We start from the raw sequence: 27,794 nt of genomic DNA, 5'->3' as shown, positions 1-27,794 counted from the left end.
AGGTAGGATTCACCCATTTGACCATTTAAACTAATGCAGAACGTGAAACACCCTCGCCAGCCCAGCTGTTGAGAGAGAGATCGGGGTTGCCTTTTTAAAGGGCACCCCAATATCTGTGTTCATAGTAAGGCCCCCTCCCCCTCAATGGAAATCATGACATCCTGCTGACCAGCGGAGCACTCCCAACCACTGAACAAAGCGGGGTATCCTCACCCCCACCACTAAAATAAAAAGCTGCTGCCGCTGCCTCCCCCACCCGCCGACACACACAAGCATGAGGGTGACAAATTCCCCCCCCCAACCAGCAACCACCACCACTCCAAACCATGGCCCCCCCACCTCCCACCTCACCCCAGCAACCACCACCTCTCCAAACCACCACACCACCCCTACAGAATTGCAAGCCTTACACTGCCCCCTGGCACGACATCCTGGCAATGACACCCTGACCTGACACTTTGGACACCAAAGGGAGTCAAGGAGGCATGTCCAGTGCCCATGTACCCCTCTGATGCTGCCAGCTGTAGGCAACTTCAAATCAGCTAAGTGATCTCAGGTGCTCCTTTGTATAAACATTGCAGTTAGGAACAATGTAGGGGGGCGGTATTTGAGATGTGTTCAACTGTGAAGGGAAAGAAAAACAAAGTTGTCTGCACACTGTCTAAAAACCATTAAGCTGGCAATGAAATGAGAATTAAAAGGACTGGATGGAAATTGAATGGAAACATGGCTTTTCAAAGGGTTTGAAGGGATTTCTAAGGCTTTGAGCATTCTATAAAGGCTCAGAGACTTGAAATAAATAGTGTGAATGGGGTTAAGTGAGGAGCTGTGGATATTGGAATCTTTCCCCCCATCCTTAGTGAAAGTAACTGACTGCCAGTCACAAGACTTGAAACGGGTCTTCTCCCACCTGTAGCTTCTGAAAGAGAGATGGGAAATTCCTTTTGCTGAATGGAGTGCTGCTCGGATTTGGAAGCCTGCCGGGTGTCCTGGGGGCATGGAGATTGAAGTGACCAGCCCACTTCAAAGTTTTCACAGTCCACAGACCAGAATGAAGACTTTGATCAGAGAGGTGCCTGAAATCACCAAGCCAAAAGTGATCTGCAGGTTTCCCAGGGCTAGAAGGGATACTCCGGCCACAGGACACCCATCCCAGGGTAGAGTGCAGAGGTCAACCCCTTGCCCTACCTGAGCACACCCAACCTCCTGGACCCATGGGGGACCCACTCTCTGCAGTCTGACAGCAGCAGAGAGGCACATGGGCATTGGATCTATCTCCTTGATCCCCCTCAGGATCCAATGTGCCGGGTCCACACTGGTCATGACCAGCACCAAAGCCCACTCAGTGCAGTTCCCACTGGGGAGGCAGGTGAATAGAACATAGAACATAGAAAGCCACAGCACAAACAGGCCCTTCGGCCCACAAGTTGCGCTGATCATATCCCTACCTCTAGGCCTATCTATAGCCCTCAATCCCATTAAACCCCATGTACTCATCCAGAAGTCTCTTAAAAGACCCCAACGGGTTTGCCTCCACCACCACCGACGTCAGCCGATTCCACTCACCCACCACCCTCTGAGTGAAAAACTTACCCCTGACATCTCCTCTGTACCTACCCCCCAGCAGCTTAAACCTGTGTCCTCTCGTAGCAACCATTTCAGCCCTTGGAAATAGCCTCTGAGAGTCTACCCTATCCAGACCTCTCAACATCTTGTAAACCTCTATCAGGTCACCTCTCATCCTTCGTCTCTCCAGGGGGAAGAGACCAAGCTCCCTCAACCTATCCTCATAAGGCATGCCCCCCAATCCAGGCAACATCCTTGTAAATCTCCTCTGCACCCTTTCAATGGCTTCAACATCTTTCCTGTAATGAGGTGACCAGAACTGCGCGCAGTACTCCAAGTGGGGTCTAACCAGGGTCCTATAAAGCTGCAGCATTATCTCCCGACTCCTAAACTCAATCCCTCGATTAATGAAGGCTAGTACGCCGTACGCCTTCTTGACCGCATCCTCCACCTGCGAGGCCGATTTAAGAGTCCTATGGACCCGGACCCCAAGGTCCTTCTGATCCTCTACACTGCTAAGAATGGTACCCTTCATATTATACTGCTGCTTCATCCCATTGGATCTGCCAAAATGGATCACTACACACTTATCCGGGTTGAAGTCCATCTGCCACTTCTCCGCCCAGTCTTGCATTCTATCTGTGTCTCGCTGCAACTTCTGACATCCCTCCAAACTATCCACAACACCACCTACCTTGGTGTCGTCAGCAAACTTACCAACCCATCCCTCCACTTCCTCATCCAGGTCATTTATGAAAATGACAAACAGCAAGGGTCCCAGAACAGATCCCTGGGGCACTCCACTGGTCACTGACCTCCATGCAGAGAAAGAATGGTGGAAGGGCTTTGAATTGGGCTTCAAGCTTGCTAACCACATTTAAAATAGGTCTTTCAAATAATTATCAGGTTCCTGCCTGTTGTAGGCAGGAACCTGATTGGGTCATCTGTATGAAAAGAATCATAGAATCACTACAGTGCAGAAACAGGCCATTTGGCCCATCGAGTCTGCACCTTTGAAAGAGCATCCCACCCAGGCCCTCCCCTCCGCCCCATCCCCGTAACCCAACACATGGCTAATCAACCTAACCTACAAACCTCTGGACACTAAGGGGCAATTTAGCAGAGCCAATCCACCTAACCTGCACATCTTTGGACTGTGGAAGGAAACTGGAGCACCCAGAGGAAACCCACACAGACACGGGGAGAATGTGCAAACTCCACACAGACAGTGACCCGAGGACGGAATCGAACCCGGTTCCTGGCGCTGTGAGGCACCAGGGCTAACCACTGTGCCACCATGCCGCCCCAAGTGAAAAGATTACTATTTTCTTCCCCTACTGGAGTCTTGGGCTGCCTTTAGTAATGCTTCAAAATCTTGTTAAGATTACCACCAAGAATGCTAAGTAAATCAAACAGAAAAGGGTTAACATCAATTCTTCTTGAAACGTAAGTTATGACAGCATCAGCGCAACCATGGAATTATTTACCTTCCTCCACTGTGGAGTCCAGCTGAGTAACTTTGACAGCCAAACGATCAATTCTATCTTGGAGAGAGTTAGCTCGGATATGGAAGTTGTTGGCTTCATTAAACAGTTCACCAAATATATCCTCTGCATGTTTGCCTAATCAGATTAACACAGAAAAAGTTTAAGGAAAAAACATAGGTTTATAATGCCAAAGAAAACTACTGTATTCGCTATCTAAAATTATCTTGAGAAATACTTTATTATTTGGTTCATGGTCTGAATAGAAAATCAGCATCCTCACTGATGTTTTACTATGGCTTTGAACAGCAAAATTGAGGTACTACAATCTATGACTACTGCATTACAGGTAGAAGTATCATTAGACTATTTATAACAGGAAATATACAAACAACTATTAAAGTGAGCCTATGGATTTTAATCAGAGTTTGATTCCACTTTGAGTGATATGCTGCCTTAAAATTTTTTTTATTCCTTCACAGGATGTGCGCCTTGCTGGCTAGGCCAGCATTTATCCGGTTGCACTCAAGGTGGGGGTGGTGGTGAGCGGCCTTTTTGAACCACTATAATCCACGCAGGGTAGACATACCCACAGCGCTGTTAAGGAGTTCAGTTCAGGATTTTGACCCAATGACAGTGAAGGAATAGTGATTTAGTTCCAAGTCAGAATGGTTTGCGGCTTTGAGGGGAAACTTCAGGTGGTGGTGTTCCCATGCATCTGCTGCCCTTGTCCTTCTAGAGTTCACAGATTTGGAAAGTACAATTGAAAGGGCTAAGTTGAGTTGCTGCAGTGCATCTTGTAGATGATAGACACTGCTGCAGTGTGTGTCAGTGATGGAGGGATTGAATGTTAAAGGCAATGGAAGGGTTAACAATCAAACTGCTGCTTTGTCCTGGATGGTGTACAGTTTCCTGAATGTGGTTGGAGTTGCACTCATCCAGATATGTGGAGAGTATTCTATCATATTCCTGACATGTGCCTTGTAGATGGTGGACAGGCTTTGGGTGTCAGGAGCTATGTTACTATCTGCAGAATTTCCAGCCTCTGACCAGCTCTTGCAGCCATGATATTTACATGGCTATGCTAGTTCAGTTTCTGGCCAATGGTAACATGCAGGATGTCGATAGTGAGGGATTCAATGATGGCAATGCCAATGAATGTCAAGGGTAGATGGTTAGGTTCTCTCTTGTTGGACATGGTCATTGTTAGGTACTTGAAGGGACAAATGTTTACTTTAGTTACTCTCTTCCTTTTTATTCATTGAGTCACTTACTGTCCATATTTATATTGAATGCTAGTTTACTCTTATATTCTAATTTCTCTTCATCATTTTTTCGTCATCCTTGGTTGGTTCTTAACATGCTCCCAAAAGCCTGGCCTTCTGCAGATGATCACAGCATCGTACACCTTTCCTTTTAATTTGATATCATCCTTAACTTCTTTAGTTAGCCACAAATGGTGGGTCCTTCCGCGACAGAACATATTTTTGTTGAATATTATGAAATATCTCAAATGTCTGCCACTGCTTGATTTGATTTATTATTGCCACATGTATTAACATAGTGAAAAGTATTGCTTCTTGCGCGCTATACAGACAAAGCATACCATTCATAGAGAAGGAAATGAGAGAGTGCAGAATGTATTGTTACATTCATAGCTAGGGTGCAGAGAAAGATCAACTTAATGCAAGGCAAGTCCATTCAAAAGTCCGACAGCAGCAGGGAAGAAGCTGTTCTTGAGTCGGTTGGTAGGTGACCTCGAACTTTTATATCTTTTTCCCTTATACTTATCTAGCATTTTACCTTCTAATCAATTTTCCCACCTCAGCTAACTGTCTTCACACCTTAGTAATTGCTTTCATATAATACATTAGTTTTAGACCCAAGTTTCGCACCCTCAAATGGAATGTGAAATTCTGCCACATGAGGATCATTCTTCCCTTGTGGATTCTTTACCAGAAGATGATCAAATAATCCAATCCCATTACACATTAAAAGATCTGAAATACTCTGTTCACTGCTTGGTTCATCAAAACATCATTCTAAGAAACCATGAACTTGCCCTCAAAGCTACCTTTGCCAATTTGATTAGTCCAATCTATACGAAATCACCTGGGGTTATTGCAGTACCTTTCTTAAAAGCCCCAGTTATTTATTGATGTATTTGCTGGTGCACCTTTATGTCTTATGCTCTGTCCCTTCTTGTCACATTTTGGTTATCACCACTTACATCACTACCCTACACTAATAACTTGTCCTTTCTCTTTGACTTGTTAAATTTCCCCTCACCCTATTTAGTTTAAAGCTCGCCTTACTGTTCTGGTTATATTATTTGCGAGGACACTGGTCCCAGCACAGATCAGGTATAGGCCGTCCTAACAGTGCAACTCCCTCTTTCCCCAATACAGGTGCCAGTGCCCCATGAATTGAAACCCATATGTCCCAGAGCTATCTCTGAACCAAGCATTCAATACTCTGATCTTATTTACTCAATGTCAATTCACCTATGGCTCAAGTAGTAAACCAGAGATTACCATTGCGGTTTTGCTTTTAAATTAAGCACCTAGCTGTTCATACTTCCTTAGCAGAATCCCTTTCTCAACCGCATCTTTGTCTTCCAGCCCTGAGCCGATGTCCTTAATCCTGGCACTGAGCAGGCAAGAGAGCATTTAGGACTCATGGGCTGTGATGCAGAGAACAGTATTTATCCTCTAACAATATTATCCCTTACCAGCTCTGCATTCTCTTTTGATATCGCCACTTGAATTACCCCCCTGTATTACAGTACTATGTTCATGCTTTAGATTAAGCTACTTAAAACATTACTAATTTAGTGATAACTTAACAAGGATATTTTGGTAATGTCTTGACACACAAATATCTAAGAATGGCAATAGGGAAAATAGTAATGGAAATGTGTTATCTTACAGATGGCTCTGTCCTGGTTAATCATCCATCTAGTCTGATAATCACATTAGAGATGCATTTGCTGTATTATCTTTGGTTTCTATGGCATTGAAATCTCTTTAGGCTCCAAACAAGTCTTATTTTTGCCTTTGTGGTTGGAATTCCCTGTTGAGGGTAGGATGGAAAATTCGGAAAGGCAGCCAACCAGCCATTGAGTTTGGGGCGGGGCTAGAAAATCCCAGCCTATTTCTTTAAACATGAATATTCAATTAAGTTCCTTCCTTCTATTTGTTACCAATCATTTTTGTTCAATTGATAATCTCTAACAAGATTGAACAGCAGCAGGGGAGAAAGACTGTATCAAGTATCAGAGTTGCATTTTTAAATTTGCATCTATTAACAGTTCAGATTATGGAGTAAGAGATTGATCCTGGGTTTTATGCATGTAGTTTTGGAACATCTAGATAGAAATCTGCTGATTCAATTTCTGGGCTGCTTACAAGCATAAATGGGGCAGAAATCTGATGAGGCAAAATGAGAAAATGCAATCCAGTCAGTCTGATTGACCTCTGGCTATATTTATTTGTATTCACAACAGCTTAATTAAAAGTTTCACAGGCTCATTTTAATATATTTTCCCTATCACCTCCATGGTAAAGGACAATTTCAAAGCTACATTTATTACATTCGAACATTTCAATCTTAACACATTTTAGTTCTACATAGTCTATGTAGCATTTCTAAATAACACTACAGAGCTGACAACGTAGAAGTACTAGAAGTGCCAATTTTAGAACTATTCTACATTTAAATCAGAAAGAGGAAACTTCATAAATATTACATTTCAGGTACACCTGAAGAAAAACAAAAAAATGCTCAGCCTATCAAGTCACTTATTTCATAAGACGGAGTTGAATCATTATCACAGACCCGACTAAAATAGGTTAATCTCCTGAGAAGATTTAACACAAGCCATGTACAAAAGGTCTGAATATCCTCCTGACCACTAAAGGGAATCAAGCAGGATTCCCTCAAGAAATTGAATCAATTAGATTTGTGATCAGTTACATTCTATGAATAACATTTCTATGGTCCCAAAAGAATTGGGATAATTATTCTGTACAGTATCATTTAAGTTAATATTCATCTTTATAACTTTGATACCATTAACAGCTGGATATTTGTCAAACTGCTTTTTTTTTAAGAAAGGAGAAGATAATTTACTAAGCAAGATACTTTAGATGGGAATTTATTTTAAATATACTTTATAGGGAAAATTTATATTTTCCAATCTCGTAATAGGATCATTTCCACAGAGTTACAGAATTGTTATGGTGCAGAAAGAGGCTATATGGCCCATCATATCTGCACCAGCTCTCCAAATGAGCATCATGACTTAGTGTCATTCCCCTGTTTTTACCCCAAATGCCTGCACATCGTTCCTATTCAAGTAATCATCTAATGACAACTGGAATGCTTTGATTGAACCTGTCTCCACCACAATTCCAGGAAATGCATTCCAAACCCGAACCACTCATTGTGTGAAAAAGTTTTTTCTTCACCACATTTGCTTCTTTTGCAAATCACTTTAAATTTGACCTCTCGGTCTTAATCCTTTTACGAGCGGGAACAGTTTCTCCCTATCTACACTGTCCAGCCCCCTCATGATTTTGAACATCGCTATCATGAGGGGGCTGGACAGTGTAGATAGGGAGTGTGACTTGATGAGGCACAAGTAACAAAAGGCTTTATTGACAACGAATAATTAAGCATTTACACTAATAGGGTCAGACAGAATAACTACAGGACTACACAACACTCCTCCCTAGATCCAACTCAGAATCCTCCCCGACCGATGATACACACCCTTTCACTTGATTGGCTCAGCTTCCCACCTCTCAACACTCCATAGGGCCCGTCCCGAACAAGTGCCCTCAGGGTACGCTCCCTTATAAGGGGCCACCTTACCACACTCCTTCCCCCACCCCTCAACTCCTTATCATTAACATAAGCAACATGTTTCAGAAAAACCTCAGGAATACGCCAAGCTCATAAGTTTAGTCAATCCGTCAACTTCCGAATCCTGGTAGAAAGACTCAACTCTGAAAATGAAATATCAGGTGAAACCAAGGCAAACTCATCAATCCAAGGTTGAGACCTTCCTCAGTAATTGCTGTATTCTCAGTTCCATATTTACAACCGGATCCCTGTAAACAATCCTTGCAGATCCAAATTTACTGCTGGAGTCGGCTGTTGATCACTTGTATCAGGCTGCTCTCCTCCTCAGATGGTCGACAAGTTTCTTGATGTAACAACCTTGTACCTCTATGATATGGGGAAACTGGTCCCGGCCTTTCCACGATCTTACCAGCCACCCATGCCAGTCCTGCTGCAAACATGACTAAATCCTCAACTTGGAAAACACTGTCATTCTTCCTCACGTCACGACATTCTTTGAGAGGCATGCCTAGCCTCCACTGTGCCCACTAAATCTGCGAATATCATATCCAAACATGTCCTTAAGCAGTGTCCCATTAGTAGCTCAGCTGGCATGACCTCCTTGTTCACACTTAGCATGGTGTTGTAAGACACCAAAAAGTTACCTATATGGAAGGGTAGAGGCCTATTGACTTCTTTCTGCACTGATACCTTGAAAGTATATATTCTTGCCCAGGGTCTACCTTGCCACCTCCAAAGATGCATATTAGCTGCTGGCGGCAAGGCCTGTTGAGTTTCACAACTAGGACACTGACTAGCCATCTTTCAATTTCTTTATCAATGCCCAGCCACTAAACACAACTTCTGGCGAGTGCTTTCATCCCACTTTGTCTCAGATGTGAGCTGTGCAACTCTTGTAACAAAAATCATTTCCCTTGGCATGGGAATATAACCTCATGTCCCCTCAACCCCCTGTCTTCACAGGTTATCTCATCCTCCTTTGTTGGTAAACTTAAGCAGCTCTGTCTGATCATTCCACCACCCTTGCATCACCATCTTCTTAACTTTCAATAATAGAGTCTGTTTCAGTCCACATCCTTATGTGTTTAGCTGAGGCCGGCAAGGTCTCTATCATGTGCAGTGCCAGCAATATCTCTTGCGGAATCAGTGGTGATACCACTGTCTGTGGCAAAGGCAACCAGCTGAACACATCCACATTTGATATCAGTGTTCCTGGGCGATGCTGAAATTATATCTGTACGCTGCCAATGAGAAAGTCTACCTCTGTACCCTTGCTGTAGCTATTTGTGGCATTGGCTTTTCTTCTCTGAATAAGCCCAGCAATGACTTGAGGTCAAAACTATTGTGAAATACTGACCATAAATGTACTGATGAAACTTTTTGACTACATATATGACCACCAACTTTTCATTATCGAAAAGCAAGTAAAAATTTGAAAAACATTGTTTTGGTCTTTATCGGAAATATTTTATGGGTCAATAGAAGAAATATAATAGCTTGTAAACAGCCATATTTTCCTTTTTTGTTATACATTTTTTTCACTCAGTCTCCAAACCACGAATGCTCCTGATTTTATTTTGGCTCATTCCGTCCATGACATCATTTGAAAACAAAGAAGACAGAAAAGTAGCCAATCATGATTCATTTGTAATAACAGGCTTTACAGTTTGTAAGCAGTTAAGTTGACGAGTAGCCAAACCCTTGTTCATGCGATAAAAGCAAATTACTGCGGATGCTGGAATCTGAAACCAAAAGAGAAAATGCAGGAATATCTCAGCAGGTCTGGCAGCATTTGTACGGAGAGAAAAGAGCTGACATTTCAAAACGTCAGCTCTTTTCTCTCCTTACAGATGCTGCCAGACCTGCTGAGATTTTCCAGCATTTTCTCTTTTGGCTTTGTTCATGCAACCCTAAGGCGGCATTATCCTTTCAAGGGACAGCCAACAACAAACCAACATAACTGAATATTACATTTTTTCAATTGTGCAATGCCTAATACTTGGCTAAAATCCTTTAGGGGAAAAAAAGTCACAAATTGGGCATTGCGATCTTATTAGTTAACTTGACTGAACTGTATAGTGCTTTGATCCAATTCTCAATTATAGACCCAATTCAATCTTTGCTATTGACTCTGAAATGATTCAACCTAACTTTTGTTGTTAGCAGAACTTTAATTGCTAGCTAACCAGCATGTTAATTCATTCAAGCAAGCAAGCTGTACAAAGGAATAAATGATGTGGAGATGCCGGCGTTGGACTGGGGTAAACACAGTAAGAAGTTTAACAACACCAGGTTAAAGTCCAACAGGTTTATTTGGTAGCAAAAGCCACACAAGCTTTCGAGGCTCTGAGCCCCTTCTTCAGGTGAGTGGGAATTCTGTTCACAAACAGAACTTATAAAGACACAGACTCAATTTACATGAATAATGGTTGGAATGCGAATACTTACAACTAATCCAGTCTTTAAGAAACAAAACAATGGGAGTGGAGAGAGCATCAAGACAGGCTAAAAAGATGTGTATTGTCTCCAGACAAGACAGCCAGTGAAACTCTGCAGGTCCACGCAACTGTGGGAGTTACAAATAGTGTGACATAAACCCAATATCCCGGTTGAGGCCGTCCTTGTGTGTGCGGAACTTGGCTATCAGTTTCTGCTCAGCGACTCTGCGCTGTCGTGTGTCGCGAAGGCCGCCTTGGAGAACGCTTACCCGAATATCAGAGGCCGAATGCCCGTGACCGCTGAAGTGCTCCCCAACAGGAAGAGAACAGTCTTGCCTGGTGATTGTCGAGCGGTGTTCATTCATCCGTTGTCGCAGCGTCTGCATAGTTTCCCCAATGTACCATGCCTCGGGACATCCTTTCTTGCAGCATATCAGGTAGACAACGTTGGCCGAGTTGCAAGAGTATGTACATACTCTTGCAACTCGGCCAACGTTGTCTACCTGATACGCTGCAAGAAAGGATGTCCCGAGGCATGGTACATTGGGGAAACTATGCAGACGCTGCGACAACGGATGAATGAACACCGCTCGACAATCACCAGGCAAGACTGTTCTCTTCCTGTTGGGGAGCACTTCAGCGGTCACGGGCATTCGGCCTCTGATATTCGGGTAAGCGTTCTCCAAGGCGGCCTTCGCGACACACGACAGCGCAGAGTCGCTGAGCAGAAACTGATAGCCAAGTTCCGCACACACAAGGACGGCCTCAACCGGGATATTGGGTTTATGTCACACTATTTGTAACTCCCACAGTTGCGTGGACCTGCAGAGTTTCACTGGCTGTCTTGTCTGGAGACAATACACATCTTTTTAGCCTGTCTTGATGCTCTCTCCACTCCCATTGTTTTGTTTCTTAAAGACTGGATTAGTTGTAAGTATTCGCATTCCAACCATTATTCATGTAAATTGAGTCTGTGTCTTTATAAGTTCTGTTTGTGAACAGAATTCCCACTCACCTGAAGAAGGGGCTCAGAGCCTCGAAAGCTTGTGTGGCTTTTGTTACCAAATAAACCTGTTGGACTTTAACCTGGTGTTGTTAAACTTCTTACAAAGGAATAAAGCCAGGGCTGCCAAAAGAAATAGATTGCTCACAGTGGGAAGTTCAGTTAAACCAGAGCCCCCAGCAAGAGTTAGTTCAATGAGGGGATCGCAGTTATCCTTATCCCAGGCAAAGTCCAAGACTAATTGTTTTTCAACAGCAAGTACCAGCTGTACCAATGCATCCAGATCTTGAGCTTCTTATGTGCAAGAATGTTTCTGAGTAGGCGTTCAGAACTCAATTTTCATTCCTGCTCTCCACCCTCCAACAAAACTGCAGTTTTTTGTTTTACTATTGATACACAAGAAATGTTTGTTGGTTTTCATTAATCAACCATTTACTTTCGCGCAGCAGGAGCAAAGTACCAGGAACTTACTTTTTGGTCCACTTCAGTTTATTACCACTTTGCTCACCTTTTACCTTGCATCCATATTATTTTTCTATTACACTGTTCCAGAAAACCAGAATATGCCAAAGTGTTGTTATGCTTCTTGACACTTTGTGTCAATTACCGTTCCCACAATTAAATCTAACATCAAAGTCACTATTTTTCATGACACATATGAAAATGAACATAATGTGTAGGCTATTCAGCCACGCAAGCCTGCTCCGCCATTTAATGAAATAATGGCCGATTTGATAGTAACCTCAAACGTGCATCCCACCTCGCCCTTCACCCCATGGCTTACCAAGAATCTATGTATCTCTGCCTTAAAAATATTTAAAGACGGTGCTTCCATTGTCTGTTCAGGAAGAGTTCCAAAGATTCCTGACCCCCAAAGAAAATTAGCCTCATCTCCATTTTAAATGGGCAACCCCATATTTATAAACAGTGATCCCTAGTTCTAGATTCTCCTTTTTATTTCTTGATTTATAACTGCTTCTGGGATATTACTTGTATCCCCTATAGTGAAGATTGATGCAAAGCTACCGTTCAATTCATTGCCATTTCCTTTCATTCCATCATCAATTCTCCAGACTCACTTTCTGTTGGGTCAACGCTCACTTTGTTAATTTGTTTCCTTTTAAAATATTCATAGAGATTCTTACTATTTCTTTTTATATTTCTGGCTAGCTTTCTCCCATACTCTAATTTTTCCCTCTTTATTAACCTTTCGTCATCCTTCACTGTTCTTTATATTCTGTACAATCTTCTGACCTTGCACCTATCTGCACAATTATGCCTTTTGTTCAAGTTTGATCCTATCTTTAACCTTTCTAGTTGACCACGGATTGTGTATCGTCCCTTGGGCATTTTCTTTACTGTTGGAATGCATCTATTCTGTGTATTTTGAAATATCTCCTTAATTATGTTGGCTTGCAAGACGCAGCATGGTTCAGGTGTGGACCGTTCTAACAGTACAGATCCCACTTTCCCCAGTATCGGTGCCAGTGCCTCATGAACCAGAATCCACCTCTTCCACACCAGTTTCTGAGCCATGCATTTATTTCTCTAACCTGATATGTCCTATGACAATTTACACATGGCTGAGATAATAATCCAGAGATTATGACCTTTGAGGTTCTGCTTCTTAATTTGGTGACAAGTTCCTCACACTGACTGTTTAGAAACTCCCTTGTCCTGCATAGGTTGTTGGTACCTACATGGACCATGGGCAATTGGGTTCTCCCTCTACCACTGCAAGCTCCTCTCCAGCCCCAAACAGATGTCCCAAACCCTGACACCAAGCAGGGAACACAGTCCTCTGAATCATGCTCTTTGCTGCAAAGAACAATGTCAATCCCTTTGACTATGTTATCCCCTAATACTACTATGATAACTTGTTTTATAAATACGTACATAAGAATTAAGCATTTGTGCAGGATTCAGTTTGAAGAAGTGACCAGAATGGTTGACGAGGGAAGGGCTGTGGATGTCGTCTATATGGACTTTAGTAAAGCGTTTGACAAAGTCCCTCATGGTAGGCTGGTGAAAAAGGTTGGATCTCATGGGATAAAGGGGGAGGTGGCTAGATGGGTGGAGAACTGGCTTGGTCACAGAAGACAGAGGGTGGTAGTGGAAGGGTCTTTTTCCGGCTGGAGGCCTGTGACTAGTGGTGTTCCGCAGGGCTCTGTATTGGGACCTCTGCTGTTTGTGATTTATATAAACGATCTGGAAGAAGGTGTAACTGGGGTGATCAGTAAGTTTGCGGACGACACAAAATTGGCAGGACTTGCAGATAGTGAGGAGCATTGTCAGAAGCTACAGAAGGATATAGATAGGCTGGAAATTTGGGCAAAGAAATGGCAGATGGAGTTCAATCCTGATAAATGCGAAGTGATGCATTTTGGTAGAAATAATGTAGGGAGGAGCTATACGATAAACGGCAGAACCATAAAGGGTGTAGATACGCAGAGGGACCTGGGTGTGCAAGTCCACAGATCCTTGAAGGTGACGTCACAGGTGGAGAAGGTGGTGAAGAAGGCATATGGCATGATTGCCTTTATAGGACGGGGCATAGAATATAAAAGTTGGGGTCTGATGTTGCAGATGTATAGAACGTTGGTTCGGCCGCATTTGGAATACTGCGTCCAGTTCTGGTCGCCACACTACCAGAAGGACGTGGAGGCTTTGGAGAGAGTACAGAGGAGGTTTACCAGGATGTTGCCTGGTATGGAGGGGCTTAGTTATGAGGAGAGATTGGGTAAACTGGGGTTGTTCTCCCTGGAAAGACGGAGGATGAGGGGAGGCTTAATAGAGGTGTATAAAATTATGAAAGGCATAGACAGGGTGAACGGTGGGAAGCTTTTCCCCAGGTCGGTGGTGACGTTCACGAGGGGTCATAGGTTCAAGGTGAAGTGGGGGGGGGGGGGGGGGGAGAGGTTTAACACAGATATCAGAAGGACATATTTTACACAGAGGGTGGTGGGGGCCTGGAATGCGCTGCCAGGCAAGGTGGTGGAGGCGGACACACTGGGAACGTTTAAGACTTATCTAGACAGCCATATGAACGGAGTGGGAATGGAGGGATACAAAAGAATGGTCTCGTTTGGACCAGGGAGCGGCACGGGCTTGGAGGGCCGAAGGGCCTGTTCCTATGCTGTATTGTTCTTTGTTCTTTAGTTACATAAAATTGTACTAAATAACGTCTTGAGCCCTACAAGTATTTATTCCCTTCATTCTTTTATTTGCAAATCTTAATATTGATCAGCATCAATGGTATAGAAAATATATCTATATTTTTATTATGTAAAAGCAAAATACTGTAGATGCTGGAATCTGAAACTAAAATAGAACATGCTGGAAAATCTCAGCAGGTCTGACAGCATCTGTGGAGACAGAACAGAGTCAACAATTTGAATCTGGATGGCTTTCATCCAGACACGAAACGTTGGCTCTTTCTCTCCCACAGATGCTGTCAGACCTGCTGAGATTTTCCAGCATTTTCTGTTTTTAATACAGTACATAGTGCTGGGATAGTAATCAATTTAGCTATTCTTAAATCTCCTGGAAAACAATAAATCCACCTAGGTTTTAATTCCATTGCAGCTCTGACAGACTGCTTAATACACTTGAGCCAACAAAAATCTATCACCTTTGGACTTATAGTGACCAACAGTAGTGTTCCATACTGACACCATTTAAAAAAAATATATAAATGGAGCTAGTCAAGATCTATTAAAGACGACAAACACTTAAAATATCAAAATAGTTACACGCATATAGTAACTCATAAATTTCCCAAGGTTTAAATCACCGTACTTTTTCAGCTTTTTGACCAACTCAGAAACAAGTTGTTTGGAGAAGTGCCTTTGCTAAACGACAGGGGGAAGAAGTATCCAAATTCTACAGACCAATGAAATCCCATGATGTCAGAGGGTAAAATGTAATTGGCTAATGTATATGACAACTGTTAACAATGATTGTTTTGTACTAATGATGATTCTTCATAACTTCCTGGAAGGCAGGAAAAGCAAAGTTGAAAATGTATAATTGACCTGTCTGATACTTTGTAACTTCAGACTGGTGGAATGCTCAGGGCCTTCTCTTCTAGAGAGGTGTTGGACTGCCCAATGCTAATCTCTCCCTTCAATCGTTGGCCAAATAAAGATACATCTTTAACTGGGACACTGACTTTGAGAGTCTTGTATTAGCTGAAGTTTTTGGTGATACCTCAAAAAACCCCTCAATAGGCAGTTCAGGCCTTTGAAGCATAGGACAAAGGAGAGAGAAAGAACTATTTTTAGAAGAACCAGCAAAGAAATCAAGGCCAGAGTACTGGATGTAAATATCGTGGAGGAAACCACAAAACAGGAAATATGTCCAGCATGGGGAAAGGTAGTGCCCTAAATGCAAGAAGCTGAATAACTTTCCTTACAAGTGTTTTGCTGGAAAGAAGAAAAGCAAGTCTATAAAGATGGCTGCTGGACAGAGATGTTAAATAATGATCTTGATAAATCACTCTACGCCTAGAAAAGGTGGGCACCCTGAAGTATCAAAGGAAAAAGTGGTGTGTGATTATTGAAATGATGATTGCAGAAGGAGAGCATCAAGTTAATGTGAAGTGCCAGATAGCACTGGTGCTATGTGCAACATCATGAGCTTCAAGACTTGTGTGAAGATGCTCAAGATGATAACCTGAAAATAAAGCTTTCACAGATAAAGTTGAGGTTTTATGATGGAACAATGCTTACCCCAAGAGGACAAACTAAGCTGAGAGCCCAATGCAATAGGAAGAAAAGAGAACAGCAATTACAGATTGTACACACCAAGCAAAATTCATTCACTTTAGCTGAGACAAGTCAAAGTCTTGGCCTGATAACCCTCCAAGTATTAGAAGGGGTCTGAAGTGTTTTGTACAATACACAGCCATTGACGATTGAGCAAATCCGAAAAAATTACAAAGATGTTTTCACAGGTCTTGGATGTCTTTCTGGTAAATATCATCCTGAAGTAGATGAGATTGTGACACCAATTTGGCATTTCCTGAAGAGTCCAAGCTGCCCTCAAATGCAACCTGAGAGACAAGATCAAGGATCTTGAAAAGATGGGAGTAATCAAGAAAACAGTTTCAAACTGAATTAGCAGCAGTGAAAAAAAACTTGGAAAGGAGTGTGTGTATAGATCCAAAGATCCTCAATAAAGCTTCGAAGAGATCTCACTATGTCATACAAACCACTGAAGTAATCTTGCTGCAATCTGTCACGACAAAAGGTCTTCACCACGCTAGATGCAAAGGATAGCTAGGATGAAAGTAGCAGTTTTCTGACTACATTATAAATTTCATTTGGAATTCCTATTTTTCCCCAAAGAGTATCAATGCAGACAGTATGAGATAGTTAATGATCTTCCAGGAGTGGAAGCAATCATGTTAACCTGATAGTCTGGATTTGTAAATGACATAGCAAAGCGCCTATCCAATTAATTATCAGAGTATGAACCTCTAAACAAGTTCACTGCAAAAGATGTTGGATAGTATTGGAGCACAGAACAACAAGCAGCTTTCACTCACATCAAACAACTGGGACGGCACGGTAGCAGAGTGGTTAGCACTGCTGCCTCACAGCATCAGGGACCCAGGTTCAATTCCCAGCTTGGGTCACTGTCTGTGTGGAATTTGCATGTTCTCCCTGTGTCCGTGTGTGTTTTCTCCAGGTGCTCTAGATTCCCTCCACAGTCCAAAGATATGCAGGTTAGGTGAACTGCCATGCTAAATTCTCCTTCAGTGTACCCGAACAGGCACCGGAGTGAGGTGGCTTGGGGATTTTCACAGTAACTTCATTGCAGTGTGAATGTAAGCATACTTGTGACTAATAAATACTTTACTTTTTACTTTACTAGTAATGGCAATGCCAGTGCTGAGGGACTATGATGTTAACAATGAAGTCACCCTGCAGTGTGATGCCAGCAAGGAGGACATGGAGCAACCCTCTTGCAGCACAGACAACTAAGTTGCATTTTCAGCCAGAGCATCAATGCAAATTTAACAACACCACACAGATTGAGTTGAAATGCCTAGTTACTGGCTTTGCTTGTGAGCATTTTAATCAGTGCTGTTTGGGAGAAACAAAGTGAAGGTAGAGTCTGACAATGAGCCACTTCAAAGCATCTTTCTCAAACTGCTTCTAACTCTCCAAGTACAGGGGAAGCAAATGTACATCACCAACATGCTATCAAGAACTGTACTCCTTTGAAGAAAGTTGATGCTAGTACAGTGTGAAATCTTCCAGATTCAACAAGAAACAACAACATAACATGTTGTGGAAGTTATTCAATCCAACAAAGACATTGAATCTGACAAATAAATATATTGCTCAGATGAAGCAAGTTGTGCAACGAGATGGAACTCTCCAAATGGTACAGGAAATGATGATGAAATGATGGCATGAAACCATCAAGGATACACAGAATTCTTGACATTGTGATGAGTGACAATGGCCCTCAGTTCTTCAGTGAACAATTCAGATGCTTTGTAAATGAGAAGTTCAGCACTACATATCCCCACACTGTCCCCAGTGAAATTAAAAGGCTGAGGCAGCAGTGAAAATTACTAACAGGTTCATCAAAAAACAATCAAGATGATCCAGCACAGACGTGTAGAAGGCAATTCTAGAGTGGAGAAACGCAGAGATGGTAGTCCAGTTCAGCAACTTGTATCACACTGCATCCGAACTACCCTTCCGATAGCTAAAGGTGACAAAAGCAAAGTGAAACAATAGAAAGCAAAATTACACTTTGATAAAGCTGCCAAACCACAACCAGAGCTAAGAGTTGAAGAGCTGGTCAGACTGCAAACAATCAGTACTCTCAAAAGTCAACCCACTTGGCAGCTTGGGATCTGTTCTGCTTTAAGGATGCTTGCAAGCATGACATGAAGATCTTAAACATTGAATATCACATCTGGGAGTCACTTGCTACCGACAGAGGGAAATGGTAACACACCCTGTGGACTGATACCATGATGACCAGTGGTTAGGCATTAGATGCCAGTGCCAACATCTGGTAGTTTCACGTGCGGCACTTGTGGTAGAACCTGTCACCAAAGTTCTTCAGCCTCAGCAAAAAGGTGCACCATATGAAGACACCCCATCTGAAAAAGATTGTCTGCTGTGTATTCATCATCTTTTGTAGCTGGAAGGATGCCAATGACATGTGAATTCACTTGAAAGCAGGGAGGTCATGCTGGAACTGTATTAAAAAATTGGTTAGGCCACAACTGGAGTATTGCATGCAGTTCTGGTTATCACATCTTAGGAAGGATATGATCGCATTGGAGAGGATGCAGAGGAGATTTACCAGGGTGTTGCCAAGAGTGGAAGGTCTGAACGACGAGAAGAGATTGAATCAGCTAGGCCTGTTTTCATTGGAGCAGCGAAGGTTGAGAGGGGACCTGATTGAGGGGTATAAGATTATAAATGGCATAGATAAGGTGGACAGGAAAGCACTTTTTCCATTAGTAGATGAAAAACCAGAGGAAATTGAAAGAAAGAGGTAGAAGGATAAGAGAGCGGTCACTGACCGAAACGTTCAGTTTTTATCAGTTTATTTATTAGTGACACAACCAGACTTACATTCATACTACAATGAAGTTACTGTGAAAATCCCCTAGTCGCCACATTCAGGCGCCTGTTCGGGTATGCAGAGTGAGAAGTTAACATTGCTAATGCACCTAACCAGCACATCTTTCAGATTGTGGGAAGAAACCAGAGCACCTGAAGGAAATCCAAGCAGACATAGGGAGAACATGCAGATTCTGCACAAACAGTGACCCAAGCTGGGAATTGAACCCGGATCCCCTGTGAGGCAGCAGTGCTAACCACTGAACAACCGTGCCACCCCACAGTGGTACAATGGGTGACTGAGTTGGAAACTCTTGTGAATATCTAAATATTCTTAAATGTTACTTGTGCTGCTCTAACCTACAGGGCTATAGGCCAAATGCTGAAAAATGGGATTAGTGTAGTCTGGTTTTTTGACTGGTGTGGACACAAAAGTCGAAATGGCCTCCTGCTGTGCTGTAAACATCTATGAATCTAAGTGTTAACTCTCAAATATTGATCAAAATCACTGACTAAAAAGCTATGATAAAATCATAATGAAGCACTCGGGTTGCAATTTTAGTGTTACCGTAGATATTTACAACTGTTTAAAATGTGTGATTTCAATTTAATGTGAAAATTTATTCATTTTATTAGCATAACTTGTGCCATTGATCATTACAAATATCATTCATAAATGGGTTGCATTGTGGTCTGTGAAGACACTGCCCCCACAGAAATGAATCAGATAATATTGCAATTTAATTTGTAAAAATATTTCATTATATAACACACGAGTCAGAACCTGGGACCGAGGATGTAGAGGTGGGCAACTAGAATTGACCAACTTAGCCCCAGATTTGTCTGATTCAGCCTACAAGCCCTATGCGAGCTGCTCCACAAGGGCCTCATCCTTCTCCCAAATCAGATTGGTCTTTGCGTCCAAGAGCCAGTTAAAATAGAGACCATGGAGACCAAAAGCCAATGGGAAAGGTTGCAGGAAGGGTGCAGAGTAAGGAACTATGGAATAGTTAGTTCAACAACCAAATTGAGAATTGCATCCATGATGAAACTCGGAGGCCGAAGAGAATCCGAGGCATGATCCAATGCAATATTTTCTGACCTTGAAAACATGTGATGACACAAACTCCCAGTGGATGTATTGTGTGTGATTTAAATATCACATTACTATGATTTGGATGGCTTAGACAAACAAGTCAAGGATTTGGAGAGCTACCAGCACCCATTAACTTTGGACAGGAATTTCTGGTTCTGCCAATGGTGAGACTGGAAAATCCCACCAGTTTCTGGGTATCAACATCTAGCCGCATGTTGCTAAATGGTACATAAGCAACTCAAAATCTCCCAAAGCCACAGTTTCCCTCAATAGCCACCAACGTCCCTCATAGAACTACTGCTTTGCAAACACTATTCTCCTGTGGTGAACTAATGTGCATCTCTGTATAAATTTAAATCAATATCCTCATACAGTTTCTGTTCCTTTCAGGTAGACTGAATTATGAAACAACTATATTTAAAAACAAGAAGTGATGTTCCATTTAAAGACTCTCTCATTACTTATGATCTTAAAAACAGAAATCTGAATAAGATGAACAAAAAATTATCCAAACCAGCTTGATAGTACAGTTTGCATGCAACTAACTTAGGGTCAACTTCCACATATAAGCTGTCAACAATTAGCTTTGCCATCAATTCAAAAGCTGTTGATTCACTTTCTAATAGCCTATCCAATATCATGACATAAGTATCCCAAACATTCTTCCAAGTTAATGTTGAGTAAACAAATGTCAGCCACCTGGCAAACACCAACAACTGGATAAAAGGGGCTTTGACAAAGGGTCATCTGGACTCGAAATGTCAGCTCTTTTCTCTCCTTATAGATGCTGCCAAACCTGCTGAGATTTTCCAGCATTTTCTCTTTTGATTTCAAACACCAACTCATGCCTTTGGCCTTGACATGATCAAACCCTGGTTATCACAGGCTGTCACAAAGTTCAAAACTGCAGTTTATTGCCAAATCTGGAGTTCAGTCTCCTCCCTATGTCTGCTTAATTAGCAAGACTGCTTCTTTCCATGCTAATATTCCATTTTCCCCACCCTATGCTCTTAACATCCAAGTGCAGGCCTTCAACATCAAGAATCCAACTTTTCTGATGCTTCCTAACTTGCCCTTATCTCAACTCTACAAAAGCATTAATCCATGCAAAAATAATACTGAACACGTCTACACCACAAACAAATGACCCTATGTCTTACTTCATAATGTGATGCTTCATTAGCATCAGGAAATTGACTTCAACATTCTTTTTGTCAAGACGGCTGGTGTCATGCCAGAGGTTCTTAATTTCACTGCTCCCCTCATTCACTCCAATCTGTCTCCCTCTGAACTTGCTGTACTTTGTTCTCTTAGCTTCAACCTGAACGTGGGGGCATTTTGAGCCTATTCTCGCTGTCCACAGGAATACCAGCGGGGGCTCAAGATCTGCAATCACAAATCGTGCTGGTGAGGTTGCGATTTTGGATTTTCGCCAAACCTCGCCGGTGACATAATCAGGTCCACGCCCATTATGGGAAAGAACCTGATTTACATTTATTTTAATGCATTTACATATTATTAAACATGCCTCCACCAGATATTGAGCCTTTTCAAACCGCGCCAAGATGATGTCATGTCATATATAACAATGTGGCAAGATTGCAGTGAGCTGTTGGCTGAGAGATTGCTAAATTCTGTTTATTGCATGCTGCCTCCACTGCTTAGCAAGCAAGCAGTTTGATGCTGTAGCTTACCTGACTGAAGCTGAATTTAGTTATGCTTAGTTCTGCTCCTGGCATGCCCTCTTGCATACATTATTGAGCAAATGTTGATGCCCGAAGTGATGGTAATTGCAGAATGAGGGATACGTTGGGTCATGTGATTAAAGAAACATAGAAACATAGAAACCCTATAGTACAGAAAGAGGCCATTTGGCCCATCGAGTCTGCACCGACCACAATCCCACCCAGGCCCTACCCCCATATCCGACATATTTTACCCGCTAATCCCTCTAATCTACGCATCCCAGGACACTAAGGGGCAATTTGAACATGGCCACACATCTTTGGACTGTGGGAGGAAACCAGAGCACCCGGAAGAAACCCACGCAGACACGAGGAGAATGTGCAAACTCCACACAGACAGTGACCCAAGCCGGGAATCGAACCCAGGTCCCTGGAGCTGTGAAGCAGCAGTGCTACCCACTGTGCTACCGTGCCGCGGGTGAATACAATTTTGCTGCTTCTGAGGGCCTACTGCACTTCATGGATACCTTGTTTTAGTTGCTAGGTCTGTTCGAAGTCTATCCTATGTTACATGACAGTGTAAATGACAGTGGAACTACACAACATGAAGGCTATCCTCAATGTGAAGATGGGACTTTGTATCCACAAAAACTGTGTGGTGTTCACTCTTAATAATACTGTCATGGACAGATGTATTTGTGACAAGTAGATTGGTGAGGATGTAGTCAAGTAGGATTTTTTGCTGTTGGTTCCCTCACCTCTTGCTGTAGGCCCAGTCTAACAGCTAAGTCCTTCAGACTAGCACACTAGATAGTGGCTCAACTGACCACTCTTGGTGATATAAATTTAAGTCCCTCACCCAGAATACATTCTATACCTTTGTCACTCTTGGTGTTCAACATGGAGAAGTATCAATCTGCTAAGTGTGCGGTGCTCTTTGCCCATGCTTGACCTGATGTGACAAAACCTAATGGAGTCCGGAGTCAATGTTGAGGACTCCCAGGCAACTCTCTCCCGAATGCTTACCACCGTCCTGCCATCACGGTTGAGTTTCTTCTACTGGTGGGACAGGAAATACCCAGAGATGGCTGACAAAGGTATCAAGGACATTGTCTATAAAGGTATAATTCCTTGATTATGACTCTGTTAGGCTGTTGCCAAGGCTGTGGGTCAACTCTTCCAATTTTGGCGCAAATCCCGTGATGTTACTAAGGAGGACTTTGCAGGACCATTATCATTTCTAGGTCAATGCCAGGTATTCAGTTTCATTCCTGTTTAACTTTTCTGTAACAGTTTTGTAGGCACTTTCAGAGAGCAGTTAAGATTCAACCACACCGCTGTAGGTTTGAATCACATCTAAGGACAGCAGATTTTCTTCGCTAACCAACATTAGCCAATCAGATTTTTTTTTTTACAACACATCAACGATAGTCTCATGGGTCACCATTACTGGGAGGGAATAGCTTTCAATTCCACATTTATTTATTGAATTTACATTCCAATGATCTGGAAGGTTTGGGCAATCTAAATGGGATTTATACTCTTTTTTTCTTCCTAGTTCGCCATCTATGAGAATTATTTATCTGATTGCGTGATCAGCGAGCCTGCTGCTTGCCCTATTGCTGGACACCAGAGAGAAATATGTAGGCAAATTGCAGAGAAGTGCAGAAACAATAGTGCAGTAATAGTTATGCAAAGGCTTTCTCTCCCAATATTAACTGTGGTAAAAATCAGTGTAAAAGGTAGCCATGATGTGGAGATGCCAGCGTTGGACTGGGGTGGGGACTGTAAGAAGTCTCTCAACACCAGGTTAAAGTCCAACAGGTTTATTTGGAATCATGAGCTTTCGGAGCGCTGCTCCTTCAGGTGAATGACCTGATGAAGGAGCAGCGCTCCAAAAGCTCGTGATTCTAAATAAAGTGTGGGACCTCCAAATCTGAAGCCTATTTGATGTCAAAGAACATTGTGGGGGGATCACACGATCCAAGTGTCAGAGCGGCTGTATTTTCATGAGCTTTGTCACTACTCATCATTTAATCCTTTTTTTATCCTGATGTACAACCCATAATTATCTGATATTGATGCGTACAATCTGTGCCATGTTCCTGGAAGATCCTGCCAGACTTTGGCAACAGGGAGCCGAGTTAAGGCAAGTAAATCCTCAGATGGGCGGGTGGAGCCCAGTTCACAGTGGTGGTTTTGCTGGTAAGCAGGTCTACACTTCACTAGTGGCATAGGTGTCAAGATGATAACTGTCTTTGTGAGTAAACTTGTGGACAACGGTCTGGGCTCACCGGCACAAATTATTGGTGCTCACATTGATGAATTACGAGATATCCTAAAGAGAATGGATAATGCGGAAAAGAAAATCCTGTCAGTCAAGAAGGCAGTTTCCTCGATGGGTTCACCTTCAGTCCTTGGAAATCCTGTTGTATGGCACGTCGAATATCTTTGTTGATGTGGGGAGTTTGGGCCAGAGGGGTATCCGTGCTCCCGGTCTCCAAAGGGCAGCTGGGGATGAATTTCCAGTCGAAATTCAGAAATGGCTGTCATGCTTTCATAATCTCGATTTGAAGGCTGGGTGCTTCGAGTGCACTGGAACACATTTTCAAGGCCTGGGGTCAGTTGAAGACTCCGACCACTGGTTTTATGTTGTCTTGTCCTGGGTGTGTGTTAAGAAGGGCTGGAGGTGGCCTGACACGATCGGTCTTCACTACCCACTAGAACCTAGGTTTCTCTTTACCAGGGCTACGGGATTACAACATGGCGGAGGTCCAAAGCTTCAGTGAAACATTGGATGCATCCTGGATATTGCTCAACGATTCTGTCATGGCTTTGGCCATTTCAAGCTCCAAGGATAGTTATATCATCCTGCAGTTCATCATTAATCCTGAACTTTATTCCCTTATGATTATACTTCTCTATTGGGGAGCATGCTGAATTGGTTGTACGACATGAGGGTTATGCAGTATTATCTTTTCTTTTTTTTAAAATGTGCTGTAACCCTTCCACAGGGCTCAATACTAGGTCTTCTGCTTTTCATTGTGACAATGATCAAGACTCAAATGTAGAGTTGATTAAGAAGTCTGAAGATAATGCAAAAAAATGGTTCTGCGGTTGATGATTCGGAAGGAAACAATAAACTGAGGAGAGTATCAATGGACTCCTCAGGTGGGCAAAGGAATGGCAAATGGAGCTCAATCAGGAGAGGTGTGAGGCAATGCATTTGGATAGGGAAAGCGAAAAAAAATACACACAAGATAGTAGAATACTAATGTAAAGAACAGAGGGACAGTGGAGTGCATATCCACAAATTCCTGAAGATAGAACAGGAAAACAAGCAAGGTTATTATGAAGGCTAAAACTGCATGAACGACTAGTTCAGCCACAGCTAGAGTATTGCATACAGCTCTGGTCACCATATTACAGGAAGAATGTGATTGCATCAAAGTGGTACAGAAGAAATTTGAGGACGTTGTCAAGAATGGGGAGTGAAGAAAAAAAAAAGATGGATTAAGGTTTTCTTTTTTTTTTAGTTTATTTATTAGTGTCACAAGTTGGCTTACATTAACACTGCAATGAAGTTACTGTGAAAATCCCCTAGAGACCACTCCGGCACCTGTTTGGGTACACCGAGGGAGAATTTAGCATGATGAATGCACCTAACCAGCACATCCTTTGGGCTATGGGAGGAAACCAGAGCATGCAGAGGAAACCCATGCAGACACAGGGAGATTGCACATAGATAGTGATCCAAGCTGTGAACTGAATCCAGGTCCAAGGTGCTGTGAGGCAGCAGTGCTAACCACTGTACCGCCGTTGGAATATAGCAAAACATAAATGGCAGGCTTGTTAGAGGGGAATTGGGAAAGTTTTTTAACCAGAGGGTAGCGAGAGCCTGGATCTCATCTCCTGAAAAGGTAGAGGCAGAAAACCTTGTTACTTAAAAAACTTGGATATGCTCTTGAAATGCCGTAACCTACAGAATTACAGACCGACCAGCTGGAAAGTGGGATGATTCGTCTTCTTCTGTGCAATAAATTTTCTATCACACGCTATCCCCTGTAGAAGGCATGAAATTCAAAGTGACAAAGAAATGGAGGCAGTCTACTCTGGAACCCAATAAAACTTTAAGTCCAGTTTTGAGGTCAGGAGCAAGTGGCTGATATATTCCTTTGCCACTGATCCCAGAACCCAGAGTAGTATTTCTATGTGGTCAGCATTTGCTCAAAATGATGATCCATTTTATTCTACTGAGTAATGACCAATACAAACATCTGAGAAAGAGTATTCCTGATCTTTTCTTATTCTAATTTGACATGGGCATAGAAACAATAGCTAGCTTTTTGCACTTGTAGATTCTCTTTAGAACATAGAATCCCTACAGTACAGGAGGCAGCCATTCAGCCACCAGAGGGAGGCCATTCAGCCATCAAGCCTGCACTGACAACAATCCCACCAGGTCCTGTCCCCATAACTCCACGTATTTTCCCTGCTAATCCCTCTGACTAAGGGACAATTTAGCATGGCCAATAAACCTACCCTGCACATCTTTGGGACTGTGAGAGCAAACTGGAGCACCCAATGTGGGTTTCCTACACAGACACAGGGAGAATATGCAAACTCCACACAGTCACCCGAAGTCAGAATTGAACCTGGAACCCTGACGCTGTGATGCAGCCATACTAACCACTGTGCCACCGTGCTGTCCATAAATACATCACAAATATTACTTTAATACTAATGCGGATCTATGGTTAAGCTGGACTGCCATCAGCAGAACTCTAAATTACATATAGTGAATGCATTGATCAGCCATTTCGGGATCTGACTGAAGACTATGTACTTTCAGTAATGCTATCCTCCAGAGATAGCTTAATATTCAGTCTGCCAGTGAAATTTAAGATCAATGTTAATTTTCACATAATTCTCTTTTTTATTACAATGAGCAGAAGTATGGCCTGAAAAAAAACAAGTGAAACAAAAGTACAAATGTGTTAAAGACCAAAAAGCTCTTTTATTGACTTTTACTATACTTCACAACTCATCTGTAACTCTTGATTTATGGTCAATATAATTTAAAGGCAAACAAATTTACTGCAAGACCTCAATCTCTTTCAAGTTCTGAATTTTGATATCCGATGCTAACAGAAAAGTCTCCATCAGAGATACTATTCAGGCCTGTCAAATGAGAAAAATGTTTCCTTTAACAATGTTTGTAACATTGTATAACGTTTACATAAAGTATTTTTGAGACAACAATCAACTATTGTCATTACTTGGACCTAAAGTTAACAAACTCTGAAAAAAAAAGGCATCCACACTTACTAAGACTGCTGAGCTGACGAATGATGGCTGCTAGCGTATTGTTTGTGACACACTCCAGTTCATTGCTAATTCCATCAGGTAAAGCACCATGACAGAGGTGTCTGGGTTCAATATTCCTCTTTACTAATGGCATGTTTTCTTGTGAGTGTACAACAGTACCTGCTAAAAACAAACACAAAATATTTTACAAGAGGACAAGGCAACAAACTTATTTCCATTTATTTCATTTGGCTACATATTAACTGGGCAAAATTACATATCTGCCACCTTTACAGCATACAGCAATAAAGCTGAAATCCTCTACATTTGAGAAAATGAATTGCATGGACTCTAATATTGTAAAAATCATATTTACCAATGAAGGCAAACATGTGAACTAAGAGACACATCTTTTGATGTTAGTCACCATTTCACTGCCTACAACAAATGACTCGCAGATTAAAGTATTATGGAAACGAGAGAGCTACTGACCTGTTAACCCTGTTCTCACTGTAATGGCTGATTGTACCTAGCCAACGGTACCTTCCATTGCTGAAGAAGGCTTGCCTGGAAATTGGAATATCTGTTCATGAACAATTGACAAATACAGCTGTGAAGTCACCATACTTAAATAACCGAATAAATGTACAAGTAGAAATGGCTACCATAATGCCCGACATAACAACAATCACTAATTCAACAAAAGTAGCACTTTGACATGCGATAATAAGGCTTTTTATAAATCTAAGTTTTG

The 27,794-nt window shown here is 42.3% G+C and overlaps 1 protein-coding gene across 2 annotated transcripts in view; it reads right to left on the bottom strand.

Annotated features, from left to right (window-relative positions):
• LOC144499756 (actin-binding protein WASF3-like) overlaps positions 1 to 27,794 on the bottom strand; it is a 90,987-nt gene that overhangs the window by 41,770 nt on the left and 21,423 nt on the right. Inside the window, exons 2-4 of one of the 2 annotated variants that reach the window (XM_078222164.1) lie at positions 27,533 to 27,623; positions 27,062 to 27,223; positions 3,054 to 3,188 (exon numbers count right to left, since the gene is read on the bottom strand). In XM_078222164.1, coding sequence (XP_078078290.1) covers positions 3,054 to 3,188; positions 27,062 to 27,194 — 268 coding nt within the window. In that variant the 5' untranslated portion in view covers positions 27,195 to 27,223; positions 27,533 to 27,623. The remainder of the gene's footprint in view (positions 1 to 3,053; positions 3,189 to 27,061; positions 27,224 to 27,532; positions 27,624 to 27,794) is intronic. The other variant, XM_078222165.1, reaches the window with a different exon arrangement.

The sequence above is a fragment of the Mustelus asterias genome, chromosome 10 (assembly GCF_964213995.1).
Source record: "Mustelus asterias chromosome 10, sMusAst1.hap1.1, whole genome shotgun sequence".
Classification (NCBI taxonomy): Eukaryota; Metazoa; Chordata; class Chondrichthyes; order Carcharhiniformes; family Triakidae; genus Mustelus; species Mustelus asterias.
This window is presented reverse-complemented; position numbering and strand designations above follow the sequence as displayed.